Raw genomic sequence first — 15,022 nt, 5'->3', positions numbered from 1 at the left:
GTAATTTGCTCAAGCTAGAATAATAATATCCAGTGCACACTGCACAGCATAGCATTCATGCGGGAAATCCTAAGCAGATATTTATTCTATCAAATTAAATTATTGACGTCATTCACAAGAGTATTTATAAATTACAGATAAATGAAAAAATAACGGTCATGATTATAACATGTAACTATCATAGACGTTACAACGTTTCAAATTTCGTTATTTGTTTATATTGGCCGGTTATATTTTCAAACCCATTTTTTTTTATTGGAATAAATGCGATATTTTTTTCTTTAAAGGAACCATGTGTAATTCCAAATAGTACATAAAGAATTTCAACATACACAATTGTTTAAGTTCATTACAGTTTACATTTCGTTTTTTGAAAGTACCTACAGTCCCTTTCATTTATCCTAGCAGGTATGATAGTTAAGTACCCCTTTATTCTTTAATATTCAAAATCCGATTCAACCAGAGTGATTTCTATTTTTAGGTGAATAAATATTTATGTTTCCTAAGTTTACCATAACATACTTAATTCATCTACTCTTTCGTATTTATTGTTATATTTATTAATTATTTTACTTCAAAACACCTACCATCCGTTAGATTAATTTTCGGGAACAATATAGTCCATTTTCTATATGTTTTAAGTATAGATTTTATAGTTCTTGAGACATTGTGATAAGTCGAATGAGTTACCTACTGTTTTAAAACAATATAAGTACTTAGACACTATTTGTGTGTATTCCTAGTTATGCAATTATTCTAAGGATGAGTATTTATTTTTGACTAGATTGTATTAATTATAATCAATGTATTTAATGTGCCCTTTTATTATATAAGCTAAGCGTAGCGAGGCTTAGGCCTCGTACCAAACACGCATGTTTTAGTTTAATATTATCTAACAATTGAATCTAGGATTTAGGTATTATAGACTATCTCCAGTATCAGTACGAAGTGTTATCTTTTATAACAAGCAAATAAACAGTTTCGCTATAACTTCTAACATTGTGATGTTTCAGTTGAATTATTACGAAAATTTAAAACGGTGAGTAAGTACATGTTTGAAGCATTAATCCCATCTTTTAAAATTTATTATATTATTACATTTAACCTCATTTTCGGTAAGTAATATCACATACTTAGCAAAATTAAAATTATAAATGCAACTCTAAGCATACCTACCTACAGTCTTTAAACAGTGACATCTGCAAATTCACGAATATATTAATGTTATGTAGTCAGTAGTGCGTTGTTTTGTACTTAGTTATTCACGTACTTACGTATAAGATAAAAATCATCTTAGTATAATACACATAATAGTGTTCTGTAGCGAATAAGTAAGCACACTTAAATTAATATTTTACACATTTGAAATAATAGTTATTACTTATTTAAATATTACTAAGTGTTACACGTATCTTCGCCCGCTTGAAAATATCTGTTACATAGTGATGTAGTCTCAGCTTACTAAAGTGACATCACTATGTGGCGTCCTTCCGGCCACTGTCACTTCCGCACACTTTACGTCCCGATAGCGTCTGGTCATGTCTGATTATAATTATGTTTATAGTCATAATTAATAAATATATTGTCATAAACGACAGTGTCATTATTCATCAAATACAGAACCACAATACATGGTGTCAGAAGTCAATTCAATCAAAAAAGAAAAATGTCTAAAAGCGATGAAGACACGGCAAGTGGCGAGCGGCAAGAAATGGCTTCCAAATCGCCAAAGAAGCTCAACATTATGGGTAATATTAAGCCCATGAGTCTAGAAGGAAATCTGTCCACAAACTGGAAGAGATGGTATCAAAGTTTTGTCATTTTTATGAAAGCGAGCGCCATTTTTGATGAGCCGGATGACCGCAAAGTGGCTGTCTTGTTGCATTTCATTGGCAACGAATGTCTTGATATATTCAACACTTTCAACCTAAACATAGAAAATGTAAAATTTTCGCAACTGGTCGAAAAGTTTGAACAATACTTTGTACCTAAAAGAAACATTACATATGAGTGTTACAAATTTTTCACTACAAAACAAAAGTAGATGAAAGTCTAGAAGATTTCCTAACTCGTCTTATAAATAAGAGTAAGTCATGTGAATTTGGTAGTCTCCAAGATAGAATGATAAAAGATATTTTCATCACTAATATGCATGAAACTTTTCATCATGTCAGAGAAAAGTTGTTACTTGAAGAAGATCTGTCATTAGAAAAGGCGCGAAACCTTGCTAAAAGCATTGTGTCAGCGAAAACACATGCAGAAGAATTTAAGGAGTCTTCTTCCAATGTCTTTTATCAATCTCAGTCATCAACCAAACCACAGTCACGAGCGAGCTCAAAGTCAAGAGCCAGGTCGCAGTCTCAAGATAGAACAAAGTGTACTAAATGTGGTCAAGTGCATAAATACATGTGTCCTGCTAGATATGCAAAGTGTAGAAAGTGCAAAATTAGAGGACATTATGAAGCGTGCTGTAAGTCTAAATCTGTTAAACTCATACATGTAGCAAAAGTGAAAATGTCAAAGTTAATGTGTCAAATAATATGCTAATTGGGAATTTAAATTCAAGTCACTCTAAGAAAGCAGAATGGAGTATTGATTTAACAATTAACAACATCAATATAAAATGCATATTGGACACGGGCAGTGATGCCAATGTAATGTCATATAATTTATTTAAGTCACTAAATGTTGTCAAAGAATTTTCACCTTGTCATGCTATAGTAACTTCTTATTGTGGAAATACCATACCAATATTAGGTCAACAAACATTTAATTGTGTTTTTAGTATTGGTAGTCAGAAACAGATAAAAAATATTAAATTTATTATTGCAAAAGTGTCGTCACCAACTGTACTTGGTAAAAATACTTGTACAGAATTGGGTCTAGTTAAAAGAGTGTTTAATATTGAAAAATTAAACAACTGTCAAAGTCAAAATAATATGGTTAGTCTAACTAAATGTCATAAAATGTCAAAATTTACAAATAGCAATATAAATTGTCAATTACAAGCACATGAAAATAATTCTGAATTTAAGTCATGCTATGTCAAAAAAGATACTCATATAGAGAATCTTTTGTCTAAATTTAAGTGTGTATTTGATGGATTGGGCTGTCTACCAGGTGAATGTCATATCACAATTAATAATGATATCCGTCCTAAAATAGATTCACCTCGGAAAATTCCATTCTCACTTCATGATAGACTGAAGAAGGAACTAGACAACATGGAAAGTATGGATGTCATCTGTAAGGTCACTGAGCCAACATCATGGGTAAGTTCACTTTTATTAGTTGAGAAAAAGAATGGTCAACTTAGAGTCTGTCTTGATCCAAGAAACTTAAATGAAGCTATATGTCGATCACATTATCCAATACCTACTATTGATAATGTACGATCTAAGTTGCATGGTGCATCATATTTTTCTACTCTGGATGCGAAGTAGTGGATTTTGGGTAATCCGTCTGGACTTAGAAAGTTCAATGTTGTGTACATTCAATACTCCTTTTGGTCGGTATAGATTTAAAAGATTGCCATTTGGTATTAATTGTGCCCCTGAAATATTTCATCGTATTATGACTGAAACATTTGGTGTTTTGCCTGGAGTTATGGTCTATGCTGATGATATATTAGTCTATGGCAAGGATCGTCAAGAACATAATGAAAATTTACGAAGAGTATTAATGAAGGCACAACAAGTCAATTTAAAATTTAATAAAAGTAAGTGTAAATTTGGTCACACACAAGTCAAATACTTAGGTCACATATTTTCACAACAAGGTGTGTCACCGGATCCAGAAAAGTCAGGGCTATCAAGGATATGCCGTCTCCTATGTGTCTTAAGGATCTACAAAGGTTTCTAGGTATTTTAAATTATTTAGGAGCATTTATTAAAAACTTGTCAGAGGAAACTGAACCTCTCCGTCACTTATTAAAAAAGTCAAGTGAATGGCTATGGAATGAAAGTCATGAAGCTATATATACACGTCTTAAGAATATTATTTGTCAGGCACCAGTATTGTCACATTATAATGTTAAAAAGTCAGTTCTCTTGTCGGTAGATTCAAGTCAGTCCGCAGTCGGTGCAGTCTTGCTTCAGGATAATCATCCAATTTGCTATGCTTCTAAAACTTTAACGTCAAGTCAGAAACATATGGCACAGATTGAAAAAGAATTATATGCCATTGTCTTTGGATGTATTCGTTTTCATCAATATGTCTATGGTAAAATAGTCTCTGTCGAAACAGATCATCGTCCATTAGTCACTTTATTTAAAAAGCCTTTAGCAGAAGTTCCAACGCGTCTACAGAGGTTAATGTTGAGAATACAAGCTTATGATTTAAGAGTTGAATACAAACCTGGTACTAAAATGTACATAGCTGATTCATTGTCTCGAGCAGCTTTACCAGAGTCCAGTGAAGATGAGCTGGATGAAGATGTCAGGGTTCATGTCAATATGCTTGTTAATCACTTACCTATTACAGCAGAACGTCTCCAGTGGCTCACCAAGGCTACGGAACAAGATGAAAGTCTGCAACTACTGAAGAATTACTATCAAAATGGATGGCCTGATAGAAAATCTGAAGTCAATAAATTAGTCTTACCTTATTGGAACTGTCGTCATGAAATACATACTGTCAAAGGTCTGCTATTAAAAGGTAACAGTCTTATTATACCTAAAGAGTTGAGACCAGAAATTCTGAAAATGATACATAGTGGTCATCAAGGTATAGAAAAGTCAAAAATTTTGCAAGAGGTGTTGTATATTGGCCATTAATGTCACATGATATACAGCAATGTGTAGAAAATTGTGAAATCTGTTTGTCACACAGAAATGCAAATCCTCCACAACCTCTAATGTCTCATAAGATTAGTTCTTTTCCTTGGGAAAAAGTCGGTATAGATTTTTTACAATTTAAAGGTCAAACTATTGTTGTTGTCGAAGATTACTATTCTAATTATATAGAAATAGCTAATGTCAGCTCAACAGGAGCAAAAGCATTAATAAATGTTTTGAAACCTATATTCAGTCGTCACGGGATTCCTGTAAAAATAATGTCAGATAATGGTCCACCCTACAGTTCACAAGAATTTAAGCAGTTTATAGATTCTTGGGGTATATGTCATACAACGTCAAGTCCTTACCTATCACGGTCAAATGGATTAGTGGAATCTGGAGTGAAAATAATAAAGCGCATACTTACCAAATGTGCTGAGTCTGGAGATGATCCTCATCTTGCCTTGCTGCAATATAGAACCACACCTAGAGGAAACTTACCGTCTCCTGCTGAATTATTGATGTCTCGTCGTCTCAGAACACTAATACCTACCGTTGTTAAGCATCTGCAACCTAAAATAACAAGTCATAAGGAATATAGGAAAATAAAACAACATAATAATGTCAAACAGAAATTTTATTTTGATAAAAATCTAAGGAGTTGTCTAAAGTCAAGAAAGGAGATAGGGTGATGTTCAAAAAATCACCTGATTCTAAATGGCAATCTGGAAAAGTCATAAAAGAATGTGATGAACCTAGATCATTTATTGTCGAAGCCCCAGATGGGTGTACATTTAGAAGAAATAGGCAACACTTGTTATGTCCTCCGTCTTCAAGTCTTAATAAGGAAAATATTCCAGAAAATTTATCAGAGAGTCAAGAAATAAGTCAAAGTCAAAAGGAGGAAGTGAGAAAGGAAGAACCTATAAAGGGTATACTTAAAACTAGAAGTGGTAGACAGGTCAATCTCCCAGTCAGGTTTCAAGATTAAGTATATGTTTGATAAATGTCAAGTGTAATTGTCTAAGTAAATTTTAAGTCTGTAAGTTACACAAATGTATAAGTAACATATCATATAAGTTAAGGAATGTAAAAGTTATAAGTCAAATGTATATGTTGTCATTCTGTGAAACTAGTCTTAAGTCTCAATTGTCTTTGTTAAAAACAAAAAATGAAAAAGGGAGATGTTACATAGTGATGTAGTCTCAGCTTACTAAAGTGACATCACTATGTGGCGTCCTTCCGGCCACTGTCACTTCCGCACACTTTACGTCCCGATAGCGTCTGGTCATGTCTGATTATAATTATGTTTATAGTCTTAATTAATAAATATATTGTCATAAACGACAGTGTCATTATTCATCAAATACAGAACCACAATACAATATCTTTCTGCTAAAAATCCTTAAAACACGGCACGATGCCAGCACTATATTTAAAAATTAATAATGGGACTCCATTATTTCCCATAGGAGAAAATGGCCGGGATAAAAAATAGCCTACGTGTTGATCTAGGATATGAATCGTCTACCTGTGTGCCAATTGCATCCAAATTAGTTCAGTTGCTACTGCGTTTACATCTAACATATGTTCACAATACAATATATTTTTACATTAGGTTTAAAATAGAAATTGCAGCCTGCTTTACTTTGTTTTTAAATCTATTCATAATATACTTAATTTATAAATATTTAGGGGAAAATGTTCTTCAGTAGATCATATTATGAAACAGTGAACATTTTATTATAACTAAACCCTATTGCACTTTCACAGGCAATAAATTCATTAATACTCTTTCATATCCGGTGCTGCCTGGCTAGCCATTTTCGAACTCACTCGAAGCAGCACGACAGCAAATAGTTCGGTTGGTAAGTTTTAAAAAAATGAGTTTCTGAAAAAGGTTTAGCTTCGAAATGATTTAGATTTTTTGTATTGGTCATGTGTATTGGATTTTGTAGTCTAATTGTGTTTTTAATTTCAAACATTGATCATTATAATTTTTAATGGCAAATAAAAACTTATACTGTGTAAAACCAAGTTTTATTACATTCTTCGAGATACAGTAGCTCCCCGATTCATTGTGACTCGCATATAGGCAATATTGGTTCAAAATTCTCCATCAACAAAATGTTTTATAATAATGTTTTAAATTCGTCATCTGACCTTCTAAAGATTATGAATGCCTTCTCACATTCAATACAAAACTTAGATCAAAAGATTTTAGTCCAAAATGGTTTTGTAAAAAAGAATCTACTGTGTAACATTATGCCTTCACTGTTTTTTATCACTGCAAATTTAAACAATTATAACCACAATTCACGTTGATAAAAAAAAGCTTTACAACTATCCTAAGATATTGTAAAGATAAACAATAATATCGACTAACCTACATATTTAATCCAGTTTTATTTGATATTACGTTTATTCTCTACCCCACATGATGGATGGATTTTTAATGTTATACTTGAATATATCGCAATTATATTACGATGGAAGTACCTTCGGTAGAATGTACGTCTTTCCATGGTCGATGGATGTAACTCATGAATCCATGACCATTAGCCGTCCATTCCATAAATATAAAGAAAAAATCAACATTAGCAGATCAATTTATTTCAAAATGTCACAGTAATAACATTTCAAATGATAAGAACAATATAAACATACACAAAATAAATAGTTTATAATAACAGAATAGATTTATATTTTGCTAACTTATATCATTATTAATCAAACTTGGAATTCGAACGTAACGTCTTCATAATATTAAAGAAAAAGATTGCGCTAAATTTAGTTTGCTAATTAAACACAACGAGGGTAGGGTGCATAACGGGTACTAAACACTGAAATGGATGTGTAAAGTAATGCGCAAACATTAACCCTTTGTATAGTGATTACCAGCACCTCACACTTTACAATACAATTTGTATAATACTCGAATGTTATGTAGATAGATGTAAATTGGATGTTAAATTCTATTATTGTCGTTATGATAATTCAACTGCCTCTTCCATGGATTTAATTTACAATGTGTAACATATGCAGTACTCACAAACATAATATATGTCTTTTAAAATAAGAGTGTAATAAATGCAGTATTAAATTTTCATTATTATGTAAAAGAAACATAAGACACTAGACATAAGTATAGAAAAAGAAAAATATATTATACAGCATTGTGATTTGTTTCGTAAGCTGTAGTCGCATATTCAAACGAAGGGAAAGTGCAGCGGGACGTGGTCGTTGTCAGCGGCCCGCGGCAGTACATAGTGAACATTATTAGTAAACGTAAATCATAATAAGCAGTCTCAATACTGTTATTTACACCATTAAAAAGCCTCACCGCGCTGCATATTCCACTGATGCGACTGCGGTCTAATCTATAAAAGAACAATTTTAGGAACATTGTAAGTGTTTATAGTATGTTACTTACTAACATCTGTTTTCGTATAAATATAAGTAAAAATATTTAATTCTAATATGCACGATATATTCGTATAAAAATAATCTAGGCTAATCCTGGTATCCAACCAGGACTTAATATAGTTTTCAAAAGCAGCCTTTAGAGCTTGATCTAAATCTGCGATCAGATCTTCTGTGTCTTCTAATCCTACGGAGAGCCTCACAAGTGAATCAGTAATTCCGAGTTCTTCCCTCTGTTTCGCAGGCACAGATGCATGTGTCATGACAGAACTGAAAAGTGAAAATAGTTAAATCACAAGCCACAAGCTGTAATTACATTAAGAATGTATGTAATATGTATACTATGTATCAATAAAACACACAGTCATAGTCGATCACATTAAATTAAATGCCATGATGAATAAAATACTGAATAATTCATGACTATTAAAATAATAAATAAAAGGCGAGGTACATATTTTATATGCATCTGCAACACTTGCGAATGGGATTTCTTAGAAATAATCCTTTCAGTTGTGACAGGCCTGATACGTCGATTTTCTATGACACCATAATTCTCGTAAACGGCAAATTAAATTACCATACTACATTAATATTAAAACTTACGGTAATTCTGCCAAACTTTCATATCCACCCAAACTTTCGGCCAACGTGAAAATTTGTAAAGATGACAATAATTTCCTTGACTCCTTCAAGCCTCCTACATGTCTAAAACTGAAAACACCTGAATGCCCACAAGTTTGCTTTTTTGATATTTCGTACTGTGGATGAGACGGCAGTCCTAAAAAAAACAGAATAAATGCTAAATGAATGAAAAATAAAATTATAAATGAATTATTACGCATTTTGTTTTATTTTACCTGGGTGCAGTACTTCAGTTACTTTAGGATGGTTTAGTAACCAATTAGCTATAATCAAGGAGGATTTTTTGTGCTGCTCCATTCTTATTGCCAATGTTTTTAAACTTCTGTTAACCAAATAGCAATCCATTGGCGAAGGGACAACCCCCATAGCTAAAAATAAAAATACTTGTAAAATGCTATACAATTTATATAAAACTAAAATTAAAATTAAAAAATGTAATCTAGAAAAATTAACTGTCCTGAATCTTTAAATGAAACTATGTTTATAGAATTGGTATAAGCGTATAAGAAAGGGCATTCAAACTGAGGTTGGAGTAGAAATTAATTATTAATGGATAGCTGACGTTACTCGCTTTAGTGTGAGTTAGACGATAGGGGTCGACGCAAGTTATGCAAATTAAAATGAACAATAGAACTGTAACATAATGTAAATGCGAACATATTGTATTTGCTTCGAAATCTTGCATTATTTGTTCAGTGCGCGACGACTCGACGCGAAAACAATATTAAACATATATTTAATTACACTCATGGAATACAATCTATAAAATTACATGTTAAGACATCATAAATAATGGTGATGGTCATAAAGTCATAGTAATAATTATAATCAATCATGAATGGCAAGAATGATGGGTTCCCCTAAAGTATTTTATGATTTAGTTATCTGTGTATATATTTAATTAATGAATATACTTAGTCTGGCCATAAATACTGTTACACTTAATTATAAAAAAATATTACATTTGAATTTCGAATCTGTCATTTTTATACGATTGTTCATTGTGTTTTCTCATTTTGGCGCCAATACATTGTAAAATATTTTGCGATATTAAAATGGTGTGGGGTGATAAAGAGAACCGAATCGCTGTGATAGCATTACACAAAGTAGGTATGGAGCCAAATGCAATTTTAAAACTCTCCATACACTTGGTATTAGTAAAATGTTTGTGTACCGGGCTATTAATAGGTACAATGAGACCTCCTCTGTTTGTGACAGAAAAGATCTGGCCGTCCACGTAGTGTTCGTACGAAAAAGGTGGTCAAAGCAGTAAGGGAAAGAATTCGAAGAAATCCTGTCCGAAAGCAAAAGATTTTATCTCGGGAAATGAAGATAGCACCTAGAACCATGTCGCGTATTTTAAAAGATGACTTAGGACTTGCAGCCTATAAGAGACGCACTGGCCATTTCTTAACTGATAATTTAAAGAAGAATAGGGTGGTAAAATCGAAACAACTACTGAAGCGGTACGCAAAGGGAGGTCACAGAAAAATTTTGTTTACGGATGAGAAAATTTTTACAATTGAGCAACATTTTAACAAACAAAATGACCGTATTTATGCTCAAAGCTCTAAGGAAGCTTCCCAATTAGTCGACAGAGTGCAACGTGGACATTATCCGACTTCAGTGATGGTTTGGTGGGGTGTTAGCTATGAAGGAGTGACTGAGCCATATTTTTGTGAAAAAGGTATCAAAACATCGGCACAAGTGTATCAAGATACCATTCTTGAGAAGGTAGTTAAGCCCCTTAACATCACCATGTTCAATAACCAAGTATGGTCCTTCCAGCAAGACTCGGCGCCGGGTCATAAAGCTCGGTCCACGCAGTCTTGGTTGGAATCGAACGTTTCGGACTTCATCAGAGCTGAAGACTGGCCGTCGTCTAGTCCCGATCTTAATCCGCTGGATTATGATTTGTGGTCAGTTTTAGAGAGTACAGCTTGCTCTAAACGCCATGATAATTTGGAGTCCCTAAAACAATCTATACGATTGGCAGTGAAGAATTTTCCCATGGAAAGAGTGCGTGCTTCTATTGATAACTGGCCTCATCGTTTAAAGGACTGTATTGCAGCCAATGGAGACCACTTCGAATAAGCTTTTTATATTTTTAATTGTTTTATATTTATGTATTAAACTGACACACTGTAAAAGTAATAAATGTTATTTGCAGTTAACAATTTTCTTTTTTCTTTATTACAATATTTATGGCAAGACTAGGTAGTAAAACTTTGTTCAAATTACTTTAACCACAATCACAATCTTATAAAATGTCATGCAGAATAATATATTTTACGTGTTACTGAACAACGGCTCTTTGTCGAGTAAGTATAATATACTATGAATGTTGTGATTCTTTCAAACTATTGCGATATGCTACCTCACCGAGGTTTAGCGGTACTATAGTTATGAGAAGTCAGATTAAAATCTACAAAGTAAGAATGACTGGAAAATTTCATACCTATACTAATTTTAAACAATTGAAAAAGGTATGAGTACCTACACGATGAGTTACATATGACTCATAAAACGTGACAATGCAAATTTATAACGCCATGAGTTTTGTAATTTTTGCAGTATAATTACTGTGAAAAAGTTAATTAATCAGACGTCTTCCTATCGATTATATGATATTCAATCATTAAAACAATAGAAATAATTATCCGTTTAAACAGTTAAAGGCGCTGGAAAGTTTAATAGCGTAATAAAATGACCTCACCATTTTGTAGGAATCTCAATCTTTGCTCAAGGTCTTTGTCGTTGACGATCGCTGCCCCCATGATAACATCTGAATGGCCATTCATGTACTTCGTCAATGAGTACACGACAATATCAACGCCATAGTCCAGCGGTCTTTGTAAATAGGACGTTAGGAATGTGTTATCCACGACAACAATTATATCATCGCGTTTCTTCTTAGCGATATTCACAACCGCTTCAATATCAACTACTTTCATAAGCGGATTTGTTGGAGTCTCTATCCAGAGCATCTAAAAACATTGCGCAATTAATTGACGTGTTTATATCTCGATATATAAATGTTTTATATATAGAGATACGTTAAAACATAACATAAATTTTAGCAATGCAGTAAATATTATCAAGGAGGATGTTATCGTTGTTGCTTTAGAACATGCCATAATAATAGTGTAATATATTTTGTCTCAGTAACGTCACGCTGCTCTGATAAAACCTGCCATAGTGAATTGATTACATACTTAAATTATAATATTATAATTCCATCGTTTCACAAGGCCGAACGTTAACCCAAAATGTTTTGTTTACCGACCTTTATAGGCCGCTTCGGTTCGCAATCATAGAAGATAAGTAGGTGCTATTAATTACAAGTTTTGAATTATCAATTGGCCAAAACTGTTTTAATGAATTAAACTGTTTTATAGTTAGTTAACAGCCTCGTATTTATGCAAAAATTAAATAAGTATGTGTAATTTCGGAATCTGTTTTTTGCTGCTTAAATCCTTTTATCTCTGTTTTATTACGCAATTGGTTTCCAAATGTTCGTTAAAATATCGGAATATTACGTTGTTTAATTTTATCTTTAATAGTTCACAGTTCAGGCAATAGCAATGATTCGAATAAAAGATAATTCCGATTATAAGTATATATAATGATTGCAAAAATCTGAAGGGCGTTAATAAAAAAAACTACGTGGCATACACAAAATATTAGTTCAGGCGGGTCAAAATTTTGCAAAAATCTTTTACGTACATATATGGGGACAGCAAAAACGAGCATATGGCAGCTTATATTAGCAATCATAATATTATTTTCAAATAAGTAGGTACTAACCTTTGTATTTTCCTTAATAGCGTCATTCACTTTTTGAAGGTCTGTGACGTCGGTAAAGGTAGTGTCTATACCCAATCTTGATACAACTTGTCTAAAAAGAAAATATATTTTCAGCAGATAATACTTATAAGCAGGGCTATTTTGTGGAAACACTCAGTGCCCCCAAAGAAAATTTCGAATATATAAAAAAAAATCCATTGAGAAGTACAGGAAGGGAAAAGTGTACAGAATAGGAATGATTTACAAAATTTTGAGAGTTATCGTGCCCCAGAAAAATTATGTGACTAAAAGGCCTGCTTATAAGCATCTCCATAAGCATAACTTAAATTTGATGACAATAATTCTATTCGTCAGTATCGAGATTTAATTTTTAAGTAAGTTATAATATGAATATCGATGTATTAGGTAAAAATATCAAAGTGAAAACTTGTATACTTCCATAATGTAATTCAGGGATCTTCGTGGTAAATAGGCATGTATCGTATAAATACCATACATTGATAAGGCTATCTTAATTAGAGGACAGAATTGGCATGATATAAGTAAATAAATAATTAATCGAGAACGAGATATTTGGGTAAGGCACATTTCTAATTCAATTATTAGGTTTAAATCTTTTGAATTAATGAATAAATTAGTTGGTCAAACTTAATGAATATATTTTACACCCAGATATAAGTATCGAAAATATGGTGCGAAATTGCCTTATTGGACCGTGGAAACGTAGTTAGTTACGTATTCCGTTACGGAAAATATTATATCCTGTTTACTTTTAAGAAATTCAATAATATTTTCTCAATTTCATAGTAGAAATATCAAGCTTTAGCAGTGTGACTGGCTTAACAGAAAAATAAGTTAAATAAAGACGAATTACTTATATTTATAATTAATACCGTGCGAAGTATACATACGTAACAATAGAGTAATAAAGTTAACAAAGAAGCAAATTTTTTACTTATCTGTTCTATATAATCGTTATTATTTTTTTTCAGTAAGTATAACGTTATTTTAGAGATCTACACGCCTAAATAACTCCAATTCATAAGCTTACCATGATACTACACAATCAAACAAAACTAAATAAAGACCATGAAAATGAACTTAGGTAAAAAATATCTTACCTTAATAATCTGTTAGTACCGCCATAAACATCATCTGAAGCTACAATATGATCCCCTGAATTGAGCAGAGCAGTTACGGTAGTGGTAGCACCTAATCCGGATGCATATGCTAAGGCATATTTCGCCCCATCTAGCGCAGCCAGGCACTCTTCCAATGTGTTTCTCGTTGGATTTCCTGATCGACCGTATTCGAAGCCCTAAAAATATATGTTTCAAATAAATAATTTCAACGTTGAGTGTAAGTAAATCAAGAATCGGAATTTTATTACAGTTGGATTAATTTACGTTTTTCATTGTACGATAAACTTTTCTGGTGTCGTCAAGTTGAGGTAGCCCTATGCATACTTAAATGTAAAAAAAAATATTTTTAAATTCTATACCAAAATTTTATGAAATTAAACTGTGTAGGTAATAATATATTCTTATAAATTATATAATCAGAGTAAGCATCGTCTTCCTTTTTCGATGAGGCTTTTAAGTGGAAGTGGTGTAAATGAATAATTTTTGCTATTTTCATGAAACTTACAGTATGTTCACCCGGCGCTGGTTGTTTAAACGTGGTTGATGTGACGATTGGTGTTACGACAGCTGCAGACTTCCATTTTTCCGGTTCCTGGCCAGCATGGATTGCTAGCGTGGCAAAACCAGCTTTAGGCTTCAAAAATCCTTGTTCAGCCATCTAAAATTGCAATACACTAAAAATATTTATTTAAAAAAAACAACTCCATCCACGTGCTATAAAAGAATTAATTTAGCGATAATAAATTACAATTACATAATTAAAAACAATATTAATGGTTTTCATGAACAAATCAACTCAGGTATAAATTTAAACATCTGCCGGGTGTAAAAAAAATCGCACAGTATTCTAATTTTAAAAAAAGTCAAGGCTAATTGGTATGGTATAAATATGTGTTCATGTTTCATCATTCTGAATGATATAAATTATCACAAAAAAGTCACGTAATTCACACTACTTTACGAAATTGTTTTAACTCACCGTACACTAATTTCTGATTATATCGTGTTTACAAACGTTGCTTTACAATTTAACGTGATAAGCACACTACCGGCTGCAACTCAATTACTATGCCAAGTGAGCAGAAGAAACGTCATGCCACCCTTTTATTGCAGTGTTCATATTGCTCCTTTATTATGGTAATAACGTGAATATTTCGTAAGAAAGAACTTACATATTTGTTACTATCGTGAAGACTGAATACAATATTCCTAGCTATATAACAATAGCAT

General features: G+C 32.4%; 1 protein-coding gene and 1 pseudogene across 1 annotated transcript; one reads left to right on the top strand and one right to left on the bottom strand.

Moving 5' to 3' along the window:
* The first annotated feature begins 235 nt into the window (after positions 1–235).
* Positions 236–6,119, top strand: LOC119190619 (annotated as a pseudogene).
* Positions 6,120–7,632: 1,513 nt separating this feature from the next.
* On the bottom strand, positions 7,633–14,910 carry LOC115443788 (cystathionine gamma-lyase). The gene is made up of 8 exons (XM_030169351.2): positions 14,772–14,910; positions 14,298–14,450; positions 13,772–13,968; positions 12,651–12,741; positions 11,560–11,830; positions 9,059–9,211; positions 8,805–8,979; positions 7,633–8,468 (listed from the first exon to the last, which is right to left on the bottom strand). Exons 2-8 carry the CDS (start codon positions 14,448–14,450, stop codon positions 8,201–8,203), a joined length of 1,308 nt encoding a protein of 435 aa, XP_030025211.2. The 5' UTR covers positions 14,772–14,910; the 3' UTR covers positions 7,633–8,200.
* Positions 14,911–15,022: the final 112 nt, after the last annotated feature.

The sequence above is a fragment of the Manduca sexta genome, chromosome 25 (assembly GCF_014839805.1).
Source record: "Manduca sexta isolate Smith_Timp_Sample1 chromosome 25, JHU_Msex_v1.0, whole genome shotgun sequence".
Lineage (NCBI taxonomy): Eukaryota > Metazoa > Arthropoda > Insecta > Lepidoptera > Sphingidae > Manduca > Manduca sexta.
The sequence above is the reverse complement of the archived record's forward strand: the minus strand, read 5'-3'. Positions and strand labels throughout refer to the sequence as shown.

Bases quoted from the DNA above. Each gene is read 5' to 3' on its own strand.
- LOC115443788 (XM_030169351.2), bottom strand. From the start codon at position 14,450: ATGGCTGAACAAGGATTTTTGAAGCCTAAAGCTGGTTTTGCCACGCTA. The intron at 11,831-12,650 runs GTTAGTACCTAC...CAATGTTTTTAG, and splicing joins CTATTAAGGAAAATACAAAG to ATGCTCTGGATAGAGACTCC. The intron at 9,212-11,559 runs GTGAGGTCATTT...TTTTATTTTTAG, and splicing joins ATTGAGATTCCTACAAAATG to CTATGGGGGTTGTCCCTTCG.